The sequence below is a fragment of the Callithrix jacchus genome, chromosome 22 (assembly GCF_049354715.1).
Source record: "Callithrix jacchus isolate 240 chromosome 22, calJac240_pri, whole genome shotgun sequence".
NCBI lineage: Eukaryota > Metazoa > Chordata > Mammalia > Primates > Cebidae > Callithrix > Callithrix jacchus.
Window position 1 is genome coordinate 36,281,126 of NC_133523.1, and position 27,484 is coordinate 36,308,609.

At 52.6% G+C, this 27,484-nt stretch overlaps 3 protein-coding genes across 7 annotated transcripts in view; 2 read left to right on the forward strand and 1 right to left on the reverse strand.

The window, feature by feature from the left end:
- The window catches only part of ITPKC (inositol-trisphosphate 3-kinase C), a 24,486-nt gene extending 20,483 nt beyond the window's left edge, over positions 1-4,003 (forward strand). Inside the window, exon 7 of one of the 2 annotated variants that reach the window (XM_002762140.6) lies at positions 2,541-4,003. In XM_002762140.6, coding sequence (XP_002762186.2) covers positions 2,541-2,744 — 204 coding nt within the window. In that variant the 3' untranslated portion in view covers positions 2,745-4,003. Of the gene's footprint in view, positions 1-2,002; positions 2,366-2,540 lie in introns of those variants that run through there. The other variant, XM_017967462.4, reaches the window with a different exon arrangement.
- ACTMAP (actin maturation protease) lies at positions 4,000-12,423 on the reverse strand. Of its 2 annotated transcripts, XM_002762148.6 has the most exons (6): positions 11,446-12,423; positions 8,232-8,300; positions 7,683-7,807; positions 7,212-7,341; positions 7,050-7,120; positions 4,000-5,884 (listed from the first exon to the last, which is right to left on the reverse strand). In XM_002762148.6, the coding sequence occupies exons 1-6, from the start codon at positions 11,766-11,768 to the stop codon at positions 5,490-5,492; spliced, it is 1,113 nt and encodes a 370-aa protein (XP_002762194.3). In that variant the 5' UTR covers positions 11,769-12,423; the 3' UTR covers positions 4,000-5,489. The 2 variants fall into 2 exon arrangements, with proteins under 2 accessions (XP_002762194.3, XP_035142286.1); XM_035286395.3 differs by lacking the exon at positions 7,212-7,341 and having other exon boundaries at positions 7,050-7,126.
- A 105-nt stretch (positions 12,424-12,528) lies between these two features.
- Positions 12,529-26,495, forward strand: SNRPA (small nuclear ribonucleoprotein polypeptide A). Of its 3 annotated transcripts, none has more exons than XM_035286398.3 (7): positions 12,529-12,643; positions 13,338-13,432; positions 18,834-19,006; positions 19,895-20,074; positions 23,735-23,908; positions 24,403-24,491; positions 26,112-26,495. In XM_035286398.3, the coding sequence occupies exons 2-7, from the start codon at positions 13,360-13,362 to the stop codon at positions 26,269-26,271; spliced, it is 849 nt and encodes a 282-aa protein (XP_035142289.1). In that variant the 5' UTR covers positions 12,529-12,643; positions 13,338-13,359; the 3' UTR covers positions 26,272-26,495. The 3 variants fall into 3 exon arrangements, with proteins under 3 accessions (XP_035142289.1, XP_035142288.1, XP_035142287.1); XM_035286397.3 differs by lacking the exon at positions 12,529-12,643 and adding an exon at positions 12,809-12,879; XM_035286396.3 differs by lacking the exon at positions 12,529-12,643 and having other exon boundaries at positions 13,140-13,432.
- The last annotated feature ends 989 nt before the right edge of the window (positions 26,496-27,484 follow it).

The following is a 27,484-nucleotide window of genomic DNA, read 5'->3' on the forward strand; positions in this document are numbered from 1 at the left end:
GACCAACATGGAGAAACCCCGTCTCTACTAAAAATACAAAATTAGCCAGGTATGCGGCATATACCAATAATCCCAGCTACTCGGGAGACTGAGGCAGGAGAATCGCTTGAACCTGGGAAGATGAAGATGGAGGTTGCAGTGAGCCCAGATCTTGCCATTGCACTCCAGCCTGGACAACGAGTGAAACTCTGTCTCTGTAGGGCTGATGGCCCCACAGGGTCGCGGGGTGAGCCTTATGTTGTGCCAAGGCGCAGGATCTGAGAAATAAAGAGACAGGACATAGAAGTACAAGAAAAACGCAGCTGGGCTCGGGGGGCCATGCCACCTATAAGCAGTGTCAGGTGAGGCCCTGAATGTCTGGAAGTATGAATATTTATTGTGTATAGCTTAGGGGGCAGGGCAGTGAGTGAAATCATCTTTAAGGATAGTGATAGGGTCATGAGCAGTAAAACATGGGGTCCACCCCCATTAGGTCACCTAGGGCAAGAAGTGGACAGTGCACAGCAAGGGGACCGTTCCCACGAAAGCAAGGGCCATGTGCAGTAAGGGGTCCAACCCCATTAGGTCACTGAGGTTTGAAAGTGGGCTGTGCTCAGTGTGCAATACTTCTATCTATGGTCAAACTACTTCTAAGAAGATTTATAGGAGGATGCTTTAAGTCACATAGCAGTGACAGAGCTGTCAGGGTTACCGCCACCTTCTGGCAGCTTTCAATGGGTTCTATGGGAAGATGCTTTTCAAGCAGCACAGCAGCAAGAGCTGATAAAGTTCACAGTCACCAAGGTGGACTGCCGTTCTGAGGGCAGCCTTCCACAAGAACTGGAGCAAGGTCCTACAACTCCTTTATCAGGAGGAGTGGCTCTCGTCCCAAGCCTGCCATACAGCAGGTATCTTTACGATACTGAACGCTGCCGCCTGGGTCATGGCTTCTGGTCCTGGTATAACTGTTGGACCAGAAGCCTTAAATCATGCTTTGCACTGTGTCTGCACTAGGCATTCCTCTGATTGTAAGCTGCTTATTCCTTAATTCTTGCTCTGTACTGTGTCCACTCTAGGCATTCCTCCAATATGAACTAAGATATAATTATAGGTATATATGTAGAGAAATATTCTTTAGGCACTCATACTATCAACTATTATATGATTACATATAGAAGGTTATATAAAGAGATTCTTCAAGCCCTATTTCTATAAACTAAAATATGATTATGTAAAAGATTATATAAAAGGAAATAGCTGAGTAGTAACACTATAAAGTGAGATAATCTTCAAGCCCTAACTGTGCTAGGGTTCTGCTTAGCTCTCATTCCTTGGTGCCTATATGGGGGGTTACCCACAGTCTGAAGAAATTAACTTAATTAAATTAAAACAGCCTCTACTGAGAGCTGACTGCCAAGCACCCGATGAGTAGGGGCTGGTACCATTATCCCCATTCTACAGAAAAGGAAACCAATTATCAGTAGCAGTCCACGGGGCCTGGGAAGTTGCTGTCTCTTTCTAGTGAAGGCATTATCCAATTTCTAGTTTTTGGTTTTTTTTTTGGGACAGAGTTTTGCTCTCGTTACCCAGGCTGGAGTGCAATGGCGCCATCTTGGCTCACCGCAACCTTGGCTTTTTGGGTTTAGGCAATTCTCCTGCCTCAGCCTCCTGAGTAGCTGGGATTACAGGCACGCACCACCATGCCCAGCTAATTTTTTGTATTTTTAGTAGAGATGGGGTTTCGCCATGTTGACCAGGATAGTCTCGATCTCTTGACCTCGTGATCCACCTGCCTCAGCCTCCCAAAGTGCTGGGATTACAGGCTTGAGCCACCGTGCCCGGCCCAATTTCTAGTTTAAAAAAATTTTTTTTTGTCAGAGTCAGGATCTCATTCTATTGCCCAGGCTGGAGTGCAGTGGCGTGATCATAGCTCACTATAGCGTCAATCTCCTGGGTTCAAGTGATCCTCCTGTCGCTGGAACTACAAGTGTGCATTATCATGACCACCATTCCAATTCTTCAGTCTCTACCAGGCTCTCTTTACTCATTCTGGATCCTGAAGGCATTTGAGTTCTGGCTTCGCAAAGGCCAGGCACAGTGGCTTATGCCTGTAATTCCAGCACTTTGGGAAGTCAAGGCAGGAGGATCACTTGGAAAATGGGATGCTTCCCATCCCAGGTGGGACAGAGCAGGATGGAACCAGATTTCAGCACAGTACTTACAACAGTGTGCAAGTAAAGACTTACCAATTGTTTATCTCTGGAATAAATTTAATATTTTTGAACTGCAGTTGACTGAGTAAAACTAAAACCAAAGAAAATGAAACCATAGCCTGGGGGCACTAACTCTATTCCTCTCACTTTGACTGTGAGGACACAGAACCACAGAGAGGTTAAGACACCTGTCCAAGGCTGCATAGCCAGGAGGTGGCATAGCCAGGATCTGAACTCAGCCAGCCAAGGCTCCAGGGTTCATGCTGTCAGCCACCCTGCTCTGCTGTCAGCAGGGGACCTTGGCCAGCGCCTGCTCCTCCCCTAACCTCCCGCCTCTTCCCCCGGCAGGTGGTGGGCAGCTCCCTCCTCTTTGTGCATGACCACACCGGCCTGGCCAAGGTCTGGATGATCGACTTCGGCAAGACAGTGGCCTTGCCCGACCACCAGACCCTCAGCCACAGGCTGCCCTGGGCTGAGGGCAACCGTGAGGATGGCTACCTCTGGGGCCTGGACAACATGATCCGCCTCCTGCAGGGACTGGCACAGAGCTGAGCTGCTCCGCCACCGCCAGGTTTACTAATTGGATGGCACCAGTCTGGCTGGAGGAGTCCCGAGATGCCATGGGGGGCCTGAGGTTGGCCAGGGATGGGAGAGGTTGTGTCATGTGCCACATGAGACCAACGTGGAAAGGTCTGAGGGGCCTTGGGAGACCAGGTAGCACCTGGCCCATCATGATGCCGGGGCTGTGGAGACCTGGAAGGAACATGATGAGGCAGTGAGTCAGAAAAACCAGAATGGGGTCCCCTGATCTGCTGGGAAGGTTTCTGAGGGGCTGCCAGAGGCTACAGCAAAAGCGTGCTGCCCTGAGAGCACTCAGTTCAGATGTCAGAGGAACAGTGTGACACGGTGCCTAAGCCTACACGAATCACTTATGATCTGCCTCACTGTCAGCCTCCAGGCTGCCAGTTAGCTGAGGCTGGGGACTGGGTCAAGCATCATTGGTGAACGGATGTAGGCACCACTGGACCATTTGGGAAGAGTGACAGTACTGTCTTCACTGGGCAGCCATTTGAGTGCTGAGCAACAAAAGGCCCAGAGGGCATTACCTTATGGGACTGGACGAGGCCCGAGGGCTGACACCGCTGGGCGGGCACAGTTCACTGAGGTCCTGCCCTGCCGTGGCCCTGGGGGATTCTCCATGTTCCTCAGAGGACTCTGCTGACCTCATGCAGACCCAAACCACAGCCACATACCAGCTTCTGTGCCAGCACTGTGATAGCAGAACCTCGCTCCTCTGCGCATCGGATCTGGCCTCAGGACTTCCTCCTCCTGCCTGACCCTCAGGCTTCTCTCTCCTCTCTCAGCCAACAGCAGTGGCAGAAAGGAGGTTCAGAGGCAGGGAAAGCAGCTTCCCCCTGCCTCTCAGAGCTGCTGCACTCAGGACCCCATCCAATCCCAGGCCCCTGCAGGGAAAAGCACAGGGTATGTGTCAGAGGCCAGGGTGGGTGGGGCTGCTGACTACAACCTGGCCCGCAGCCTGGTCCAAACCAAAGACCGTAGAACCCTGGGGTGTAGCTAACAGCCCCTCCATCCCCCACAGCTGGGTCTTCCTGGCCCATGAGGCTGGGCTGGCGGACAGGTACCTACCTCTTCCCTAAGCTGAAGCTCCCACAGTGTCTTCCAGGGCCAAGGGGACACTCTCCTTTTCTACTGACCATCCTGATACTTATTTATATGAGACTGTTGCTGAACGGCTCTGCTGAGCCTCCCGCCCATGACGACACCCCAATAAACTGGACATTCAGAGTCAATGTCATAAAGCTTTTACTTTTGCGTCTGGAGTGTATCTGGGCAAAAGTGCTGGGTGGAGCAACAAGATAACAAGCAGTTTGGGAAAGAGGCAGGCTCCGAGCAGGCTACTTCACTCACTCGGCAGATCTACCTGAGCAGCTATTCTTGTGCCTGGATGTGTTGGACAATGCAGGGGACACAGTGGTGACCAAGGCTGCTCCAAGCCCTAGCTGGGATGGGGGATGCAAAGGCAGGCTGATCAGGGCTGGGATGGTGACACACATCCTCTTTACCCTGTCACTGGTTAGAAACACTGCACTGTAGCTGTGTAAGGGGGCTCACACCTGTAATCTCAGCACTTTGGGAGATTGAGGCAGGTGGATCACCTGAGGTCAGGAGCTTCAGACCAGCCTGGCCAATATGGCAAAGCTCCATCGCTACAAAAAATACAAAGGATTAGTCAGGCATGGTATGCACATGCCTGTAGTCCCAGCTACTTGGGGGGCGGAGGTAGGAGAATAGCTTGAACCTGGGAGGTGGAGGCTGCAATGAGCTGACATCGCACCACTGCACTCCACTGTCACTCTGGGTGACAGAATGAGACTCTGTCTCAAAAAACAAAAAAAGGAAACACAGCACTGTACAGTTTCCCTAAATGAGACTGGCTCAATTAGGGACACAGCAGTGATCAAGACAGGCCCGTTCCTCCTATTTCAGAGTGTAGGGGCAGGTATTTGCAAAACCAGTAATCACACACACTCACTGGCATTTGTATGGGTGGGTAGGGAAGTTTGTGGTCAGCACCATAATGATCAGGGAGCCAGGACGCAACCTGGCTGAGACACTGACTACATAGCTTGAATCCTGACCCTGCCACTTGCAAGTCATGTGACCTTAGGCCAGCGATTCCACCTCTCAAGGCCTCAGTCCTGCCATCTGTCAAATGGGGGGCATCTAGCTAGCACCCCCCTTACAGGGCTGCCAGATCTGTAGAGTTAACACAGAGGGACTGACGCAGTTAACTGCTCTCAGATGGGCTTTAAAACAGTGAGGATGTGAGGTGGGGAGGGATGCCTAGACTGGGGCTGTGGACTCGTCCCTGAGGTAGTTATACCTGAGCCCCGATGGAGAAGTTAGGGAGTGATACCCAGCAGAGGGCTGCAGGATGGACTCAATGCTCCGAGCACCTGAAAGGCCAGTATGACTGGCAGGGAGCAAGCGTGAGGAAGAGCCTGGGCTAAGGAGGGGTGAGCTGAGGCTGGCACAGTGTAGTGTCCCTGTCCTGTGACCAGCAGAGGGCCCAGGCAGGAGGCTCCTTAGATATCTAGTGAGGTGACAGAGGCAGTCTCCAGTGAGAAACGGACCGATGTGACATTCAGATGGGATATGCAGGCACAGGGTCCTGCAGGGGGTGGCCCTGGGGTTGGGACAATGCCCAGGCTTGGAAGAGATGGAGTGGGGGTGGCCCTAATGAAGGATCCCTTGGCTGGAGGCCCAAGACCCAGCTCAGACCTTGGGGTCATCACACGTAGAGAAGTGGCAGCACACTTCAAATGGTGACTGAGCTAGGCTGCAGCCCTGCGGTGTGAGGAGCAGAGCCTGGCCACAGAGGCCAGCCCGCACCCCACCCGCCGGCACTATGTACATCCGGCCATCAGTGGCCCTCGAGGGCGAGAAGTCCGTCAGCTGCAGGTTGCTCTCCCGGATTTGGTCGTAGTCCCACAGCTGATAGTGCCAACTCTTGCCCTGCTTAGACAGCAGGTAGACAGCTCCCGGGGAGCCCTCCTCTGGCAGGGATGGTGGCTGGAAGGGCATGCCCAGCACTGGGTGGAATAGGCCCGGCAGCTCGGGGTCCTCAGTGTAGCCGAGACTTGGAACAGCGGGAACACCCAGCAGGATCCCTGGGGGAGAGGAGGAGGTGGTGAGTGGCAGTGACTGAGCCAGGAACAGGTGCACGCTAAGTTCCACCCTCTCCCAGCCCTCCAGGGTGGTGCAGCCTCCATTCGTAGGTTACAGTAACAGTGGCAGCTAGTGGAGCTGGGATTTGGACCCACCACGGCATCTGGCTCCAAAGCTGTAGGCGTTTTAAGTCTTGCCTCGCCTGGCCTGACAGCACAGGGAAGTGGGGAGGCAGCATTAGATGGAGTATATGTGGTCACCCGGTCATCCCCAGCTGTCCAGGGAAGAGAGGTTCCAGGAGGAGCTGTCAAGGCCACACAGCCATAAAGAGGCTGAGCAGAGCCTCCCAGGACCCCAGACCTCCTGACATGGACCAACCAGGTCTTCTTTCAGGCAGGTGGAATGAGGAAGATGGTACTGGTAATGCTTACAGAGACATGTCACATGCCAAGCCATTTTTTTTTGTTTTTTTGCGACGGAATCTTGCTCTGTTGCCCAGGCTGCAGTGCAATAGCGCAATCGCAGCTCACTGCAACCTCCACCTCCTAAGTCCAAGTAGTTCTCCTGCCTCAGCCTCCCAAGTAGCTGGGATTTCAGACATACACCATCATACCCGGCTAGTTTTTGTACTTTTCATAGAGACAGGGTATCACCATGTTGGCTAGGCTGGTCTCAAACTCCTGACCTCAAGCGATCCACTCACCTTGGCCTCCCAAAGTGCTGGGATTACAGGCATGAGCCACTGCACCTGGCCAAACCTTGTTTCAAGAGTGCTCTGTGCTCTGCCTACAAGGCAGCTTTATGAGGTGGGTACTACTGTTACCCCCAATTTTCAGATAGGGAAAAGAGCGCCCCAGAGAGTTGACGATACCTGCCCAGAGTCATAGAGCCTAGCAGTGGCCAGGCCAGGCCTGGAGCCCAGACTGTCTTGATCCTGAAATCTGCGCCCTGAGCTTCTGTTTGTAGAAGCTCCAACTGGCGGACACTTTGGCCCCAGCCTGCCCGGTGCTATGCTAAGTGACTAGGATGCCCAGCTTTGGTCCCTATTTTGAGAGTACACAGCCTGGCTGGGGCGGCACCAGCACAAGGGATGAGAATGTCAGGAGGGTTAATGGAGGCCAGGGAGACCCGAGATGAGGGGTGCAGGGATGAAGGAGGGGAACCCACCTGCGCTCACCGCCCAGTGAGCCTTGTAGCCCTTCCTCTGACATGGCTCATGGTTGAAGTCCTCGTCGTAGCTGGTGCTGGCGTTAAGGTAAAAACGATGGTGTGGCCCTGGGACCCACCCTTTGCCACCCTTGCCCTCCTCCCTCCCAGGCCCTGGGATACGGGATGAGCAGAGGATGTCCGGTGACCAGGTGCTGCAGGATGAGGTCTCTGTTGGGACTGCCCAGGCCGCCAGAGAGCAGCTTAGCCTGGCAGCCCAACACCTCCTGGGCCAGCCTGCCCATGTCAGCCACTGCAGGGTGAGAGCAGAGGGGGCTCGCTATGTGTGGCCAGCACCATGCCGAGTTCCCACAGGGGGTAACACTTCCCACCTTCACCATGACCTTCCGCCCCTTGCTATACATGCAGAAAACGAGACACAAAGAGCATCAGTGGCTTGTCCATGACCACAGCAAAGAGGTGGCAGAGCTGAGTTTGCAACCCCGGCAGCCAGCTGGAGTCCATCTTATAACCTCTCTGCTCTACCAGGCAGTGGGAAGGGCCCGAAGAATGGAACGAGATCCCCTGATTCGGCTGTCAGCACCCCACCCAGCCTCGTGAAGAGGTGACGGAGCACATGGTCACCCAACTCACCTGAGAACATCTCTCCCTGGGCCGTGTAGCCTCTTTCCATGGCTACCTGCACGAGTCTCTCCAGGGGGACGCCACTCGGAGGTGACAGGAGAGTACCTGCCATCCACAAGGCCACCAGCCCGCATCTAGGGACAGACAGGCCTATGTCACAGCCCCTTTACCAGGAAGCTGGAGTGGGGAAACAGGTTAGCTGCCCTGGCCAGCGAGGGAGACCTGACTCCCCTTCAGGGGAGAGGACAGCCAAGGCCAGAGCCCAGGGCTGGAGGGCTGGGGATGGAAGGGTGGGGAGAGGTCACCTCAGCTTCCTGGGAGGAGGTGCCAAGGTGGAGTTACAGAGATGGACCGGGCTTATTCATTCACTCATTGGATGTTCCAACTATGTTTACTATGCAGGCACCCAGGAGCCTGGGTGGAAAGTTCCCCTATTCCTTCCCTCCTCCTCCCACCAGGGAAAATCCACTCCCCTTCTCCCGATCAGTCCCTAAGAAGCCCAGCAAAGGGAGAATAAGGGCAGCAAAGGGGCTGTGGGTCCCGCATCGGGGCACATACTGAGGGCCTTCTTGGATGAGGGACGGCAGGTCTGCACAGAAGAGGATCCACTGCAGGTCACCTCGGAACCTGAAGCAAAGCCACGCTCAGTCACCAGGGAGCCAGCTCTGAAGCACTTCCCACCTTGAGGTTTGGCTGGGAGTAGGGCAACCAGGGATGATGATGGAAACACCAGCCTGGCTGTCCCGAGGTTGAAGGTGGTTCCTGGTTCAGCCACTGACTTCCCCTCCCCAAGCCTCAGTTTCCTCATCTGGTTCGTGGGAATAGTCCTCCTGCCTGCCCGCTCCCTGTTCTCTCTCAGTTAATGAAGAGTGAGGAGCAAAGCGTGGTATTTTGTAACCAGGAGCCAGAGAGGTTTATCTGAGGAAATTTCTCAGAGGGGTATCTGTATACCCAACTCCCTTTTTTTTGAGACGGTCTTGCTGTGTTACCCAGACTAAAGGGCAATGATGTAATCAAAGCTCACTTCAGCCTTGACCTCCCAGGGTCAAGTGATCCTCCTGCCTCAGCCTCCTGAGCAACTAGGAGCATAGGCATGTACCACCATGTCAAGCTAATTCTTTTTATTTTATTTTTGAGATAAGAGTTTCGCTCGTTTTGCCCAGGCTGGAGTGCAAGAGCACAATCTCAGCTCACTGCAACCTCTGCCTCCTGGGTTCAAGTGATTCTCCTGCCTCATCCTCCCAAGTAGCTGGGATTACAGGTGCACGCCACCAAGCCCAGCGAATTTTGTATTTTTAGTAGAAACTGGGTTTCACCATGTTGGCCAGGCTGGTCTTGAACTCCTGACCTCAGGTGATCCGCCCACTTTGGCCTCCCAAAGAGCTGGGTGAGCCACCATGCCAGACTCTTTTTATTTTTAGTAGAGGTGAGGTCGTGCTATATTGCCCAGGTTCCAAATCCTGTGATTTGTTTTTCCCTTTGTCTGTTTCTTCAGCTGTTCAACAGTGAAAATCCTTTAACTTTGAAAAAAAAAAACCAGGTAACAACATGCTTAAGGTCTAAGATATCACCTTGACAGTGAATCTTTGTACCCTGGGGGAGGACACTTAAACAGTTTGGTTACTACAGCCCCCAGGGTTCAGAGCAATGTGCTTATTATTCTCTTTTTTTTTGAGACGGGGTCTGGGCTTCAGTGAGCTGTGATCCAGCTACTGCATTCCAGCCTGGGCAACAGAGCGAGATCCTGTCCCAAAAGAAACAAACAAACAAACAAAACAGCCCGGAGCCCTGCTGCCAGAGTTCAAACTGGACTCTTCCTCTTTTCCACACTGGCTAAAAGGCTTCACTTCTATGAGCCTCAGTTTTCTCATCAGGAAAATGAGACAATAATAGTTTCTTTTTTTTTTTTTTTCTTTGAGACGGAGTTTCACTCTTGTCACCCAGGCTGGAGTGCAATGGCGAGATCTCAGCTCACCACAACCTCCTCCTCCTGGGTTCAAGCAATTCTCCTGCCTCAGCCTCCCAATTAGCTGGGATTAGAGACATGTACCATCACGCCTGGCTAATTTTGTATTTTTAGTAGAGACGGGGTTTCTCCATGTTGGTCAGACTAGTCTCGAACTCCCAACCTCAAGTGATCCACCCACCTTGGCCTCCCAAAGTGCTGGGATTACAGGCATGAGCCACCATGCCCGGTGACAATAAAAGTTTCTACCTCATGAGGTTGTTGAGAGGATTCAATAAATTAATATTTAAACACTTAAAACAGCGCCTGACATAGGCATGCAGTAAAGGGCGGCTGTAATTTGCATCAAATTTGCTTATCTCAGTGGGGGATTTAGGGAAGACTGTAAATGTGTCTGGAGGCTGGCACGATGCCTCACACCTGTAATCCTAGCACTTTGGGAGGCCGAGGCAGGTAGACAACCTGAGGTCAGGAATTCAAGACCAGCTTGGCCAAAAAAGCAAAACCCCATCTCTACTAAAAATACAAAAATTAGCTGGGCATGGTGGCGGGCGCGTATAATCCCAGCTACTTGGGAGGCAGAAGCAGGAGAATCGCTTGAACCCAGGGTGGGGGTGGGGGGAATGGCAGGGGCAGAGGTTGCAGTGAGCTGAGATTGTGCCACTTCACTCCAGCCTGGATGAAAAAGGGAAACTCCATTAAAAAAAAATGTGTCTGGAGAACTTGGAGTTTCAATGTGAGTCCAGGCAACTCATTTCTCCATTTTTTCTTCAGCCAGGCAATCATTAAACCTCAGTCCCATGACCCCAGAGTAGGTCTGGTCCTCTGCTTTGCCCTCCCACCTGGGTCCCTGGATGCCCCAGTTTCCTGGAGTCTCCTAAGGATCACTTCCACAGGCAGCCTCCCTCCCCGCACAGAGCCTCTCCAGGGCTCCCCATGCCCTCAGGACAGTCCCAGTCCCTTTACACATCACTGCTCTGTTCTGCTCTGTTCTGCGTGGCTGGCTCTGCCGGCTTTCACAGCCCCATGTTTGCCACTTCCCCCGGCAAGTTAAGGACATATTTGCAGTTCCTTGAATAGAACATGTCCTCATTTCACTCCAGGCCCTGCACAAGCTGTTTACTCTCATCACACAGTCTTTACACGACTTGCTCAACAGCTCTCAGGGTTCCTCTTGCCCAAGAAGCTCCCCCTGACTCCCCAGCCCGGGTCAGGCACTCCTCTGGACTTTGTCATGACAGCCCTGACCACTCTGGGTTGTCACTGTCTGGAGGGGTGGAGGGGTCTGTCTCCCCCACTAGACTGGGCACTTTTTTTTTTTGAGACACGAGTCTCGCTGTCATCCAGGCTGGAGTGCAGTGGTTCGATCTTGGCTCACTGCAACCTCCGCCTCCAGTGTTCAAGCAATTCTGCCTCAGCCTCCCTAGTAGCTGGGACTACAGCTGCACTCCACCACACCAGGCTAATTTTTGTATTTTTAGTAGAGATGGGGTTTCACCATATTGGTTAGGCTGATCTCCAACTCCTGACCTCAGGTCTGCCGGCCGCGGCCTCCCAAAGTAGCTGGGATTACAGGCCTGAGCCACCACGCCCGGTTCTGGACGGGGCACTTGTGAGGACAGCTTCTTCACTGCTGGAGGCACACCACCACGCAAGGGGTCTACGTGGGGGTCCTAAATAGTCAGGCTGTTTGATCTTGAGGACACGAGAACCCCCCAAGAGGAGACAAGAGGAGGCGGCTGAAGTGATCTGCGGAGAAGCAACTGGGGCAGAGCCTGGGCGGTGGGTGGGGTATGGAGACCCTACCGGTCCTTGTGCAGCTTCAGGAGCCTCTTCACATCTTCTCTGCCCTTGGGGACCGGGCCAGCCTTCTCCAAGGCCTCCTTCAGGAGCTGGCTCTTCTCCAGGCCGAAGACATGAGGGCGAGCAGGCCCCGAGGCAGCGGGTGGAGGAGGCAGTGGGGGCGGTGGGGGAACAGGAGTTTGCTGACTCCAGGGACGGGATGAAAAAGCTAAAAAGTCCAGGGCACTTGGGGGTAGAGGAGGAGGTGGAATGCTGCTGGCTTGGGGTACAGGGGTTCTTGGAGGAGGGATTGGTGATTTTAGGGGAGGAGAGCTTGGTGAAGTCATTTTGGGGTCTCCAGGAGGTGCTGAGGGGTTCAGAAGGTGGGGAGGGAGGGATCGTCCAAGAGGACGGCCTCAGGGACGGAAATTTTAAAAGTTTAAGAGCTGAATTCCAGAATCTGGGGGCAGAGCAGTGGGTGTGAAAGGACCAGGGCTAACATTTGAAACAGTGGGAGCAGGAATTGCGAGGCTGACCTCAGCCTTAAGGCACCTGACGGCTAACACGGCGGGGACGGGTTGTTACCTCGGGAGGCTTAGGTGGACAGTTAGTAGGAGTTAACTCCTTCTCTGGGGCCGAATGTGGAAACTCATGGGTAAGTCTGGGATATGAAGGCTCAGACATAGAGTGAGGTGCCTGAAGGGTGCGACTTAGGGGCCCGGGGCTAAAGATTCGGAGAACTTAGACTCAGTCCCCTCTCACATCCCAGGCCCGAGTTCGGAACCTTTGAGCTGACCTTTTGAGTCAGAGGCAAGAGGTCAAAAAGGACACCTGGCAGGGAAAGTGGCCTAGTTGTGGAGAAGGTCCTGGAGTCAGAGCAATAAAAAACCTCCGTGGGTTGGAGAAGACTCAGAGATCACAGGCTGGAGGGCGCCGCGATAACCGGTGGAACAGGGAAAGGAGTCAGGAAGTAAAATGAGCCGCCCACTCCCGCAAAATGGCGGCCCCCGCACACAGCCTTTCCCATATTATGTGGTATCACCCTCAATAGTGCCCGCCCATTTGGCGATCACGTGACAGAAAACGCATCTCACGCGGGGAAGAGGCGGGGCTTCAAACAGGCTTGCCTCCGGAAGACACCGCAGTTCGAAACGCGTCCCGATTGGCAAAACAATCGTGACCTTCACTGATTGGTCCGTAGACTCGGGAGCTACGGAAGGAGGTGGGCTTGTCGAAAGTGGGGCGGAGTTTTTCTACCTAAGCGGGAACCCAAATATCGTTTTGATTGGCAAGAACTGAGCCTAGAAACGAGTCTTGCTCTGATTGGGCAAGCTACTGAGTTTCCGCATGGGGATTGGCTGACAGAAAGGTAGAGGCGGGGCCAGGAGAGAAAGCTTTGTGGTTTGGTCTCAGAAAAGTAGCAGGCGCCAGTTGAGAAAACTGCGGCCCCATCGGAAGGTAACCTCGGGCGCAGACTAACATCGGCGGAAGGCGGGCGGTGCGCTTGGCGTCCGGGCCTTCCTGTGCCCGTCTGAGGAAACTTCTGCCTCTCGAGGCCAGGCTGCCCAAGACCCATCCTTTCTTCCTTTACTGGCTCTTACATCCGGGTTTTTTCTCCCGGACTGCCCTTCGGACGCGTCGACCAATGGGAACCGCCATTTAGGGGGCTCCGCCCACTGGGTCGCGTAGAGCATCCTGGAACTCGTAGTAAATCTCTCGAGAGTTCCCTCTGCACGCGGGCTCGAGAAGTGGGTCCTACGCACGCTTTGTTGCCCACGCTGTGCCTCCGTCCTTCCCACTCCCGCCTTACCTGACTTCCTCTCGGAAGGAAGAACCTTGAGCCCCCCGTTAAGCCAACGTTGGGACAAAGGATTTGGAGAAAACCAGGGCTAAAGTCACGTTATTTCTCGTTTAAGCCTTACCTCGACACTTCACTCCATGGCAGTTCCCGAGACCCGCCCTAACCACACTATTTATATCAACAACCTCAATGAGAAGATCAAGAAGGATGGTGAGTTCTCGGGATAGTCCGCACTCCAGGCTGTCCCGCACGGGCTGGTCTCCCTTCCACCCCCTGCACCTGCTTTTCTTTCTCAGTGTTCGTCCAAGCAAACTGTTCCAGTGAACCCTTTGGCCTTTACACAAACGACTTCCTCTGTCTTCAACACTCGTTAGTTCATCTTACACTCTGCCCTTTAACCTGGTCACTGTTGCTCATCTTACAAGGTTTCAGGACACAGGACCCCTCCTCCAGGAAGCCTTCCCTATCCTGCGTCCCTTCACGTGGCTGCCCCTGACTTCCTTCCATCAAGCCCGGATTCCTCTGGGCTGTCGTGGGGCTCTCTCTCCTCCCAGTGGCCTTTGAGCTCCATGAGGGCAACGCCTGGGGCTTCTTGGTCACCGGCGTTTTCAGTGATCAGTGCACAGTGAAAATGTACCGTACTGGGGCTAACGCTCTGTATCATGGGCTGGTCTATGCGCTATTTTTTTTTTTTTTTTTTTTTTTTTTTTTTTTTTTTGAGACGGAGTCTTGCTCTATCCCCAGGCTGGAGTGCAGTGGCGCAATCTCGGCTCACTGCAACATCCGACTCCTGGGTTCAAGCGATTCTCCCACCTCAGCCTTCTGAGTAGCTGGGACCACAGGCACGTGCCACCATGCCCGGCTATTTTTTGTATTTTTAGTAGAGATGGGATTTCACCAAGATGGTCTCGATCTCTTAACCTTGTGATCCGCCCGCCTCGGCCTCCCAAAGTGCTGGGATTACAGGCGTGAGCCACCGCTCCCAATCTTGGTTACATTTAATCCTCAAAACAAGCCTGTAGGAAGAAAGAAGGCTTTTGTTATTCCCATTCCTCAAATAAGCTGAGACTGGGGTGATGTGACTTGGCCTGGGTCACATAGCCACCGGTATCTAACTCCCGTTTTTGGCAGGGCGTGGTGGCTCAGGCCGAAAGGATCACTTAAACACAGGAGTTCAAGATCAGCCTGGGCAACAAAGCGAGATCTTGTCTCTACAAAAAAAAAAAAAAAAAAGCCTGGGCATGGGTGGGTCACGTCTGTGGTCCCAGCTGCTCAGGAGGCTGAGATGGGAGGATCGCTTGAGCTACAGAGGTTGAGGCTGCAGTGAGCTATGATTGCACTGCAGCCTGGGCAGAGCAAGAACCTATGTAAAAAAAGAACTTGATTATTGAAATCGGCAAGACTCTACAGCTTTCTCAAGTAAATTATCACCTTTATTGAACCTCATTTTCTGTGTCTGAAAACTGAACAAAGTCATAATACCTTCTTTGCATCGATGTTGGGGGAAATTAAATTAGCTAAATCTCTAAGTGTTTCTGTTTTATGGTACCTGGCAGCTAGGAAGGGCTGGATAAATGTTAGCTCTTATCACCTCAAGAAAATTGTCGGGAGAAGCGAAGGAGCTTGCTGGGATTCAGTTTGAGGTTACCAGTGAAGTTGCGCTTGAGGAAAGCATAGCCTACAGCCAGGCGCAGTGGCTCACGCCTGTAATCCCAACACACTGGGAGGCAGAGGCGGGTAGATCACTTAAAGCCAGGAGTTCGAGACCAGCCTGGCTAACATGCTGAAACCCTGTCTTTACTAAAAATACAAAAATTAGCCAGGTGTGGCGGTGCATGTCTGTAGCCCCGGCTACTCGGGAGGCTGAGGCAGAAGAATCACTTGAAACCCAGGAAGCGGAGGTTTTTGGGTGTTTTTTTTTTTTTGCAATTTTTTACTTTTTCCCTCCCAGAACACGGGAAGGAAGTAGAGGTCTTAGTGAGCAGAGTTCGCACCACTGTGCTCCAGCCAGGACGGTAGTGTGAGACTGTCTCAAAAAAAAAAAAAAAAAAAAAAAAAAAAAGACAAAATCAGGAATGTAAATATTGCATATGCTTTTAGAGTGTGCTACCCAACCAGTATCAGGCAGTGCTGGGGGCACACTGGTGACATAGAATCCTGGTTTTATTTATTTACTTCGAGATGGAGTTTCGCTCTTATTGCCCAATAAGAGTGCAAGGGGGCGATCCCAGCTCACCCCAACCTCCACCTCCTGGGTTCAAGTGTTTTTCCTGCCTCAGCCTCCTGAGTAGCTGGGATTATAGGCATGTGCCACCACACCCAGCTGATTTTGTATTTATTGTAGAGATGGGGTTTCTCCATTGTTGGTCAGGCTGGTGTCGAACTCCTGACCTCAGGTGATCCGCCCGCCTTGGCCTCGCAAAGTTTACAGGCATGAGCCATCGTGCCCGGCCCAAACCCTGACTCTTTAGGACAGTGACAGCCCATAGTAGTCAGGGTCATCATGCAGGAAGCTTAGGCAGAGTGTTGAGGGCTGGGATTGACCCCAGCACTTTGGGAGTCTGAGGCAGGCAGATCACGAGGTGGGGAATTTGAGACCAGCTTGGCTAACATGGTAAAAACTCGTCTCTACTAAAAATACAAAAAATTAGCCAGGTGTGATATTGGGCGCCTGTAATTCCAGTTACTCAGGAGGTTGAGGCAGGAGAATTGCTTGAACCCGGGAGGTGGAGGTTGCAATGGGCCGAGATTGCACCACTGCACTCCAGCCCAGGAAGCAGTCAGTGTGAGACTGTCTCCAAAAAAAAAAAAAAAAAAGACAGAGGGATCCATTCAGCTTCCTAGAAAAGGAGACATTCTGGACAGCCTACCAGGTAGAGGAAGCAGTATTTATGTTACAGTGAGGCAGAAGAGTGTTCTAACTTGGGCCAGCCTGTGCAGATGTTTAGGGGCAAAAGAGCCTGGTGCATTCTGGGTATTAGAGGTAGTTTTGTGGGCCTGAGGCCTAGAGGCCTGTAAATCATGGAGAAGCTTCCAATGAGCTGTGCACTGTTGGCTCATGGCTGTGAGGCACTGGGCTTGGTCTTGAGGGTGTTGGGGATCCAGAGTGCTTCCCTGTCCGGGCTGCCTCCCTCGTGGAATATCCTCCCAGCTGGGGAGGGTAAATGCGAATGGATGAGGGGGGTGCTGGAGAGTAGAGAGGCCCAGAGTCCAGTGGAATGAGTGAAGTCTGAGCGAGAGTCATGGGATGGAGTATGAAGAGGAAAACCAGAAATGTCACCACCAGGAGAATTTTTGGCTAATTACTTAAAAATCAGCCTTGACCACTCACTGTCCCTGCCGCCACCCAACGTACACACATTTTCCTGCTTCTTTCCTAGCCTGGTATCTAATTTCCCCAGTGACTTCTGCTTCAGCTCAGCTTTTTTTTTTTTTTTTTTTTTTGAGACAGAGTCTCTGTCACTCAGGCTGGAGTGCAGTGGCATGATCTCTGCTCACTGCAACTTTTGCCTCCCTGGTTCAAGCAATTCTCCTGCCTCAGCCTCCTGAGTAGCTGGGATTGCAGGTGCCCTCCACCACACCTGGCTAATTTTTTGTTGTTTTGTAGTTTTAGTTGAGACAGGGTTTTACCATGTTGGCCAGGCTGGTCTTGAACTCCTGACCTCAAGTGATAGGCCTTCCAAAGTGTTAGAATTCCAGATGTGAGCCACCACACCTGGCCAGGATTTTTTTGGGGGAGGGGGCGGTCAAAGACAGAGTCTCACTATTGTTAAGGCTGGAGTGTAGGGGTGCGATCATGGCTCACTGCAACCGCTGCCTCCCAGGCTAGAGTGAGCCTTCCACTTCAGCCTCCCAAGTAGCTGTGACCACAAGACATGCACCAACATGCCTGGCTAATTTTTGTATCTTTTGTAAAGATGGGGTTTTGCCATATTGCCCAGGCTGGTCTTGAACTCCTGAGTGCAAAGTATCTGCCTGTCTCAGCCTCCCAAAGTGCTGGGATTACAGGTGCGAGTCACCATGCTTGGCCATCTCAGCCATCTTCTTTGCATGAGACATTGTTAGCCTTTGCAGACCTGGGTGGTGAGAGGGAGACCATCCTTGTTGAGCTGAAACCCACTTGGTGTTAAGTGAAACCCTTTGCTGGTGAGAGATGGGCAGTACTGGGTTCAGATGGAGTATGTGGACTGGGTTTGCCATGCCCTTCCTTGTGCCCTCTAGATACTCGCCCTGCACCGGTGAGGCATTTTCTGAGAACCTGTTCCCATCTGAGTAAAGCTGGGACAGTCATAGTTGCCACCTCATGCGGTTGTTGTGAGGAAGTGAAGTAGTCTGTAAGGCATTTGATGGAGATGTGGTGACTCCACGCCTATAATCCCAGCAGTTTGGGAAGCCAAGGCAGGAGGATCACTGGAGCCCAGGAGTTCGAGATCAACCTGAGCAACATAGGAGACCGTGTCTACAAAAAATAAGAAATTAGCCATGTGTGCTGTTGCATACATGTAGTCCCAGCTCCTGTGGAGGCTGAGGTGGGAAGATTGCTCAAGCCTGCAGTAAGCTATCATCATGCCACTGAACTCCATCCTGGGCAATAGAATGATACCCTGTCTTTAAAAAAAAAAACGCTTTATGGTATCCTTTTTTTTTTTTTTTTTTTGAGGCAGAGTTTTGCTCTTGTTACCCAGGCTGGAGTGCAATGGCGTGATCTCGGCTCACCGCAACCTCCACCTCCTGGGTTCAGGGAACTCTCCTGAGCCTCAGCCTCCTCAGTAGCTGGGATTACAGGCACACACCACCATGCCCAGCTAATTTTTTGTATTTTTAGTAGAGACGGGGTTTCACCATGTTGACCAGGATGTTCTCGATCTCTTGACCTCGTGATCCACCCGCCTCGGCCTCCCAAAGTGCTGGGATTACAGGCATGAGCCACCGTGCCCGGCCGATGGTATCTTAAGTCAAATATTTGTAGCCATCCCAGTTAATGTTTCATGACAGGAGGCAGGAAATAGCCACGAAAGAACAGGACGTAGAGTAAGAGTGACATGGGAAGACATTTAGAAATGTGGTCAGAGGTGGCAACATTTCCTCTGAGACCTGGGTGACTAGAAGGAGGCCGCCATGTAAACCTCAGGGGAGGGATTTTCAGATAAAGGGAGCAGCCAGTGCAAAGGCCCTGGGGCAGAATTGGTGTCTCAGGCCTGGGGGCCAGTGTGGTTGGGGATCGAGGTGGAACGTGGATAGGGATGATGAGGTGGGGGAAATTTGCCAGGTTCATGTCATGCAGTCCTGTGTCAGGGTGCTGGTGGCAATGAAAAGAATCACTCATATCTGTTGAGCGTTTACTATGTGCCAGATGCTGTTCTGAGCACTTTGCATGTATGTCCACATGTTTGTTACATAGCAGCTCTCTGGGGTGGGTACTATTACTGTCCAAATCTTACAGAAGCGTATACTTGGCCAGTTGAGTGGTTCCTGGCTGCTTCTGTGATTATTAGGTCTTCAGAGATTGTGGACTCGAGGCATTCTGGGTACCCCGTGAATTGGCTGGTGGTCTTCCATCTTGCTGCACTTCTGAAAGGGGGGCTCAAGGTCTTCTCTTTCATCACTGCAGAGCTAAAGAAGTCCCTGTACGCCATCTTCTCCCAGTTTGGGCAGATCCTGGATATCCTGGTGTCACGGAGCCTGAAGATGAGGGGCCAGGCCTTTGTCATCTTCAAGGAGGTCAGCAGTGCCACCAACGCCCTGCGCTCCATGCAGGGCTTCCCCTTCTATGACAAGCCCATGGTGAGTATTGTGGGTATGGAGGCAGGGTGTGGGTGTGGGTGTGTGAAATGTTATAGGAGACTGGGTGGGCCTGGAGTAGAGGAGGGGATATGAGGGTTAATTGGCCAAGGTGAGGCTGGACCAAGCTCCACTGCACCTTGCCTCATTTCAATAACAAATTTTTGTTTGGCTGGGCACCGTGGCTCATGCCTGTAATTCCAGCACTTTTTTGGGGGGGGTGGGGGGATGTTGTTTTGCTATTGTTGCCCAGGCTGGAGTGCAATGGCATGATCTCGGCTCACTGCAACCTTCACTTCCCAAGTTCAAGTGATTCTCCTGCCTCAGCCTTCCAAGTAGCTGGGATTACAGGTGTGTGCCATCACACCTGGCTAATTTTTTTAATTTTTAGTTCAGAGAGGGTTTCTCCAAGTTGGTTAGTTTGGTCTTGATTACAGGTATGTGCCACCATACCTGGCTAATTTTTTTTTATTTTTAGTAGAGACAGGGTTTCTCCATGTTAGTCAGGCTGGTCTTGAACTCCCGACCTCAGGTGATCCGCCTGCACCTCAGCCTGTCAAAGTGTTACCGTTGTGAGCCACCATTGCCTGGCTTTTTTTTTTTTTGAGACAGTCTTGCTCTGTTGCCCAGGCTGGAGTGCAGTGGTGTGATCTCGGCTCACTGCAACCTCCTGGGTTCAAGTTATTCTCCTACCTCAGTCTCCTGAGTAGCTGGGAATACAGGTGTATACCACCATGCCCAGCTAATTTTTGTATTTTGGATGGAAATGGGATTTTGCCATGTTGGTCAAACTGGTCTCGACCTCCTGGCCCCTGATAAGGTCCAATTTTGAATCTTGGCAATTGGGCTCTGAATCCATGCCCTTAACCCATTCTGCTCTCTGTTTGGTAGCGTATCCAGTATGCCAAGACCGACTCAGATATCATTGCCAAGATGAAAGGCACCTTTGTGGAGCGGGATCGCAAGCGGGAGAAGAGAAAGCCCAAGAGCCAGGAGACACCAGCTGCCAAGAAGGCTGTGCAGGGCGGGGCAGCTGCCCCCGTGGTGGGAGCTGTGCAGGGGCCTGTCCCGGTAAGCCAGGGCCAGCAGACCAACCCTCCTACTGACAGGCTTTCCTTAGCCACATGGACTGGCTTTGGGACAGGGTGGGGAGAGTTCTCCCCGTGGGGCTTCAGACCCCTCCTTTCCATTCCCTTATAGAGATTATGTGTCCGTCTCTCTTTGGGGGGTGTTGAGCCCCTAGATGATACTATCTCCACTCAGAACGCCTGTGTTGAGCCCCTAGATGATACTATCTCCACTCAGAACGCCTGTTCCCGTGTGACTGTTTCTCAGTGTCTTTCTTTCTTCCTGGCTACGTCTTGGTATCGCTGTCTCCTTGGCCTTGATTTTGTTGCCTGTGTCTTTTTGTTGTTGTTGAGATGGAGTCTCACTCTGTTGCCCAGGCTGTAGTGCAGTGGCGTGATCTCAGCTCACTGCAACCGCCACCTCAGGTTTAAGCAGTTCTCCTGCCTCAGGCTCCCAAGTAGCTGGGAGTACAGGCATGTGCCACCACACCTGACTAATTTTTATATTTTTAGTAGAGATGGGGTTTAACCGTATTGGCCAGGCTGGTCTTGAACTCCTGACCTCTTGATCTGCTCGCCTTGGCCTCCCAAAGTGCTGGGATTACAGGGATGAGCCATCATGCTCATCCTGTCTTTTAAGTCATTGTGCATGTAGAAAATCCAAGTATCTACTAAGCAACTGTTAAGATTGGTTTAGAAAGGTCACTGGGTATAAGGGCAATGTGGAAAAAATCAGTTTTATTACGTATTTATTAATTATTATTATTTTGAGACGGAGTTTCGGTCCTACTGCTCAAGCTGGAGTACAGTGGCATGATTTTGGCTCACTGCAACCTCAGCCTCCTAGGTTCAAGTGATTCTCCTGCCTCAGCCTCCCTAGTAAGTAAGTGGGACAACTGGTGGGTGCCACCATGCCATGCTAATTTTTTGTTTTTTTGTTTGTTTTTTTAGTAGAGACAGGGTTTCACCATGTTTGCCAGGCTGGTCTTGAACTCCTGGCCTCAAGTGATCTGCCCACCTCAGCTTCCCGAAGTGCTGGGATTACAGGCTTGAGCCACTGCACCTGGCCCTCACACAATGAAGTTTCTAGAAGAAAACAGGAAAATGTCTTCATGACCTTGGTGAGGGCATGAAAAGTGGAAACATCCTGTTTTCTAAACAGAATACAAAGAGCACTAAGTACAAAAGAAAAGATGGACAAGGCCGGGCATGGTGGCTCACACTTGTAATCCCAGCACTTTGGGAGGCCGAGGCGGTTGGATCACGAGGTCAGGAGTTCAAGACCAGCCTGGCCGACACAGTGAAACCCCATCTCTACTAAAAATACAAAAATTAACTGGCATGATGGCAGGCACCTGTAATCCCAGCTACTTGGGAGGGTGAAGCAGGAGAATTGCTTGAACCCAGGAGGTGGGGGTTGCAGTGAGCCAAGATCACACCACTGCACTCCAGCCTGGACAACAAAGCAAGACTCTGTCTCAAAAAAAAAAAAAGAAAGAAAGAAAGAAAAGATAGACGAACCGGGCCCACTCCTTGGGTCTCTGATCCTCTGTGTCTCTCTGGCTTTTGTCTGTGGCTCTGGCTCTGACTGAGTTGTGCTCTGTTCACTGCCACTCACACTTTCTCCACGTCACCTATGGCGTCCGATTACTGTGGGCTCCTGTTGTTAACCTCTCTCTGCAGTCTTCACTGCACGCAGCTTTCTGTCCACTTTCCACTTCAGATTGTGACTCCAGCCCCTGTCTGTGCTGCCTGCCATCTGCGGTCTTCCCTCTTCCCCTGGCTGCCATGCGTTTCGTTCTGCACCTGCCCTGAGTGTCCCTTGCCATCTCTGCCCTCATTTGTATTTGTTTATATTTTTTGGGACAGATTCTTACTCTGTCGCCCAGGCTGGAGGGCAGTGGTACAGTCTGGGCTCACTGCAACTTCTCCCAGGTTCAAGCAGTTCTCCTCCCTCAGCCTCTCTAGTAGCTGGGATTACAGGTGCCTACCACCAGACCCAGCTAAAATTTGTATTTTTAGTAGGGAGCGGGTAGCACCGTGTTGCCCAGGCTGGTCTCAAACTGCTGGGATCATAGGTGTGAGCCCCCGCGCCCGGCCTACCACACGTTTCTTCCTGCCCCTTCCCTGACTGCCCCTTTCCATCTCCGCCCCTTCCCCGACTGCCCCTTTCCATCTCCGCCCCTTCCCCGACTGCCCCTTTCCATCTCCGCCCCTTCCCCGACTGCCCCTTTCCATCTCCGCCCCTTCCCCGACTGCCCCTTTCCATCTCTGCCCCTTCCCCGACTGCCCCTTTCCATCTCCGCCCCTTCCCCGACTGCCCCTTTCCATCTCCGCCCCTTCCCCGACTGCCCCTTTCCATCTCCGCCCCTTCCCCGACTGCCCCTTTCCATCTCCGCCCCTTCCCCGACTGTACCTTTCCATCTCCGCCCCTTCCCCGACTGCCCCTTTCCATCTCCGCCCCTTCCCCGACTGCCCCTTTCCATCTCTGCCCCTTCCCCGACTGCCCCTTTCCATCTCTGCCCCTTCCCCGACTGCCCCTTTCCATCTCTGCCCCTTCCCCGACTGCCCCTTTCCATCTCTGCCCCTTCCCCGACTGTACCTTTCCATCTCTGCCCCTTCCCCGACTGCCCCTTTCCATCTCTGCCCCTTCCCCGACTGCCCCTTTCCATCTCTGCCCCTTCCCCGACTGCCCCTTTCCATCTCTGCCCCTTCCCCGACTGCCCCTTTCCATCTCTGCCCCTTCCCTGACTGCCCCTTTCCATCTCTGCCCCTTCCCCGACTGCCCCTTTCCATCTCTGCCCCTTCCCCGACTGCCCCTTTCCATCTCTGCCCCTTCCCTGACTGTCCCTTTCCATCTCTGCCCCTTCCCCGACTGCCCCTTTCCATCTCTGCCCCTTCCCTGACTGTCCCTTTCCATCTCTGCCCCTTCCCTGACTGTCCCTTTCCATCTCTGCCTTCCTTTGATTTGGGGCTTTTGTGTTGTTGTTGTTTGTTCTGTTTTGCTTTTGAGACAGACTCTCACTCTGTCACCCAGGCTGGAGTGCAGTGGCACAATCTCTGCTCACTGCTACCTCCGCCTCCCAAGTTCAAGCGATTCCCCTGCCTCATCCTCCTGAGTGGCTGGGGCTACAGGCGCACACCACCATGCCCAGCTAATTTTTTGTATTTTAGCAGAGACAGGGTTTTACCATGTTGGCCAGGATGGTAAAACCTCTATCTCCTGACCATGTGATCCACATGTCTTGGTCTCCCAAAATATTGGGATTACAGGTGTGAGTCACTGCGCCCGGCCTGCTTTTGTTTTATAAGAGATAGTGTCTCGCTCTGCTTCCTAGGCTGGAGTGCTATGGCACAATCATGGCTCACTGCACGCGGTCTTGACCTCCCAGGTTCAAGCGATCCTCCCACCTCAGCCTCCTAAATAGTTGGGACTATAGGGGTATGCCACTGCCCCTGGGGAGTTTTTAAGTTAGCTCTTTCTGATTTAATGTGCCACTAGACCCTCAGTTGGTTTTGCTGTGTCTGGCCCTCTCTGGGTGCCTTTTTCGCCTCTTTCTGGATGTTTTTCCTTGCATTGCTCACCTGCTGGGTTTCCTCTCCTGGCCTCTTCTCTGCCTCCTGGGGAGGCCGTAACCACGGACTCTCCTTCCTCTCCCCACAGGGCATGCCACCAATGACTCAGGCACCGCGAATCATGCACCACATGCCGGGCCAGCCACCCTACATGCCGCCCCCTGGCATGATCCCCCCTCCAGGCCTTGCACCTGGCCAGATCCCACCAGGGGCCATGCCCCCACAGCAGCTCATGCCGGGACAGATGCCCCCTGCGCAGCCTGTGAGTATCTAGTCCCGTCCCCACTCCACCAGGTCTCATATAAATAGAATACAAGACTAGAAAGGGACCAGCTGCGGGGCAGTTGTAGGTTGAGTGGTCTGGGCAGGACCCCCCGAGGGGGTGGTACTGAATGATGAGGATGTAGTAGTGGGGTGGGCCCTGCGCGGAGAGGAATTGGCATGCTGGTTGGAGGGTCCAGAAGGTTAGGGCAGTCTGGAGCGGTGCCAGCACCTAGGTTCATTCTGTGAGCTATCGAGCACCTGCTTATGTGCCAGGCCCCAGGCTGCACTGCAGCGATGCAGCAGGGACTGAGACAGAAACCTCTGCTGTCCTGTGGCCTACAGTCTATAGGGGGAAAGGGATGGGGGACAGATGGGCAGCAGTATGTGGTGCATTGGCTCCATGCAGTGTGAATGATGGAGGAAGGGGCAGCACTGGAGTCCCCCACTAGGCTCAGGGCTCCTGTGTTAACCGGCTCCCTCACACCCCCACAGCTTTCCGAGAATCCACCGAATCACATCTTGTTCCTCACCAACCTGCCAGAGGAGACCAACGAGCTCATGCTGTCCATGCTTTTCAATCAGTAAGTGGGGCCTGTGGCTGGGTGTTCCCTGGAGGGTGATGGGCAGGAGGCATCTCCACGGGAACAGGCCTCAGAACTCTGCCAGCAGAACCCGGAGCCAAGTACGGCTTTGCAGGAGGAACAGTGACCAAAGATGTGAAAGGAGAAGGCTGTGGCGGGGCCCATGGCCTTTGGGGACATTGTGATAAGGCTGGAAAGGTCTTATATGGCCAGGGCTTGTGGCCTTTTTCAGCCTTAATTGGGGGCTGAGGGAGTCCAGGCTCTGGGTCTCATTTTCCCAGCCCCTAAAATAGAGCCATGCAAGGCAAGGTACATGTAACACTACATCAAGACATCTTTGAGCACTAGCTGTAAGACTGGCAGAAGTCAGCGTGCTCAGAAACAGCAAGTGTGGGAGCTGGGGCCGTGTGGACTCTTGTGACTGGTGTCAGGGTGGAGACCAGCGCAGCTGATGTGTAGAGGGGCTGTTCCCTGTTGAGTGAAGCTGTGGATGTGAGTTCGTCTGGTGGTTCTGTTTCAGGGGCTGTGAATGGGGCATTCATCACAGTATTTGTGGTGGGGAGTTGGAGGCTGTCTATAAGAAGAGATGGGCCTCATGCAGACGCTCACCAAGCTGCCCTGTGTGACACTTAGAAAAAGAGAAAGCACAACTTTTTTTTGTTTTCGAGATGGAGTCTCACTCTGTCACCCAGGCTATAGTGCAGTGGTGTGATCTCTGCTCACTGCAACCTCTGCCTCCTGGGATCAAGCAATTCTTCTGCCTCTGCATCCCGAGTAGCTGGGACTGCAGGTGCCCACCACCACACCCTGCTAATTTTTGTATTTTCAGTGCAGACGGGGTTTCACCATATTGGCCAGGCTGGTCTCAAACTTCTGACCTTGCGATCCGCCTGCCTAGGCCTCCCAAAGTGCTAGGATTACAGGTGTGAGCCACTGTACCTGGCAAGAAAGAGCAACTTTATAATAGTGCTGAGAGGAGATTGTGCGAGCCCGAAAAAAGTAGAAAAGCGATACCACACGTGCAGCACGCCCACAAAGCTGTATATTTTGTAAGAATGCTGATGGAAAATAGGATACCCAGTAAACATGAGGATGGTTGCTTAATGGAGAAAGTAGTATGGAATGAGAAGGGGGGTATTAGAGAAACAGCATATCAGAAAAGTGAGGGTAAGGCCAGGCGCGGTGGCTCACGCCTGTATTCCTAGTATCTTAGGAGGCTGACGCAGGCAGATCACTTGAGGTCAGGAGTTTGAGACCAGCATGGCCAACATGGTGAAACCCCATCTCTACTAAAAATGCAAACCAAAACTGAACAAAGGGAGAGCACCAATTATTGTTGGTGTGGCGGTGTAGGGGGTATGATTTAGGAAGGGCCTGGGGGTCCGCAGTGTACTATTTGCAGACACATGGGTGTTAGTATTAAAATTTTTCATTAAATGCTATGATTACGTTAGAGTTTTTCAGTTGAGTGCTGCCTACATTTTGGGCTGGATAATTGGTGTTAACGGGGCGCTGTCCTGTGCATTGGAGGCCATTTGGTATCACTTTTGACTTGCGTCCACTCAATGCCAGCATGTTGGGGGAAATGCTGAGTCCCTGAGGTCTGTCGTTCTCTTCCAGATTCCCTGGCTTCAAGGAGGTCCGTCTGGTCCCCGGGCGGCATGACATCGCCTTCGTGGAGTTCGACAATGAGGTACAGGCAGGGGCAGCTCGCGATGCCCTGCAGGGCTTTAAGATCACCCAGAACAACGCCATGAAGATCTCCTTTGCCAAGAAGTAGCACCTCCCCCCCACCCCGTGCCTGTCCCTTCCCCTATTCTGGGGCTGCCCCTTTCCCCCTTGGCTCAGCCCCCTGAAGGTAAGTCCCCCTTGGGGGCCTCCTTGGAGCCGTGTGTGAGTGAGTGGTCGCCACACAGCATTGTACCCAGAGTCTGTCCCCAGACATTGCACCTGGCGCTGTTAGGCCGGAATTAAAGTGGTTCTTTGAGGTTTGGTTTTTCACAATCATTTGTCTGATTTTCTTGCTCTCCCTGCTTCCTTTCCCTCCACCTCGCCAGCACATCCTGGGTTTTTTGACCTCTTGGCATTTTCAGGTTTGCAACCCTGGGGAAACACTGAATAGTGTAGTAATATTGTTCAGGCTTAGGTTACAGTTACTGCTTCGGCAGTTTTGTATATTGTCCCAATTCACAGCAGGAAATGGAATCCTAGGTCAGGAAATGCAAAGTCAGGGCTGCCATGTACAGTTAGGCAGGTTGGGTACTGCACAAGAATGCCACCTTTAAGGGCACACCAGTCACTTTGTAGGCTTATGTGTCTGTGCCACCAGTTTTCTGACACATGACAAGTGTGTTCAGGAAGAGGTGTTCCTTCACCTTTTTCTACTCAACAACCGTGCAGTCTGGGCTGGGCACAGTGGCTCGCGCCTGTAATCCCAGCACTTTGGGAAGCCGAGGCAGGCGGATCACGAGGTCAGCAGATCAAGACTATCCTGGCATCGGGTGCGGTGGCTCACGCCTGTAATTCCAGATCCTTTGGGAGGCTGAGGCAGGCAGATCACATGAGGTTGGGAGTTCAAGACCAGCCTGACCAACAGAGAGAAATTACGTCTCTACTAAAAAAAAATAAAAAAATACAAAATTAGCCAGATGTGGTGGCACATGTCTGTAATCCCAGCTATTCGTTGGCAGTGGGGAGGTGGGCTGAGGCAGGAGAATCGCTTGAACCTGGGACTGGGAGGCAGAGGTCATGGTAAGCCGAGATTGTGCCATTGCACTCCAGCCTGGGTGACAAGAGTGAAACTGCCTCCAAAAAAAAAAAAAAAACAAAACTATTCTGGCTAACATGGTGAAACTCTGTCTCTACTAAAAATACAAAAAATTAGCCAGGCCTGGTGGCACATGCCTGTAGTCCCAGCTACTCGAGAGGCTGAGGCAGGAGAATCACTTGAATCCAGGAGGCAGAGGTTGCAGTGAGCGGAGATTGCGCCACTG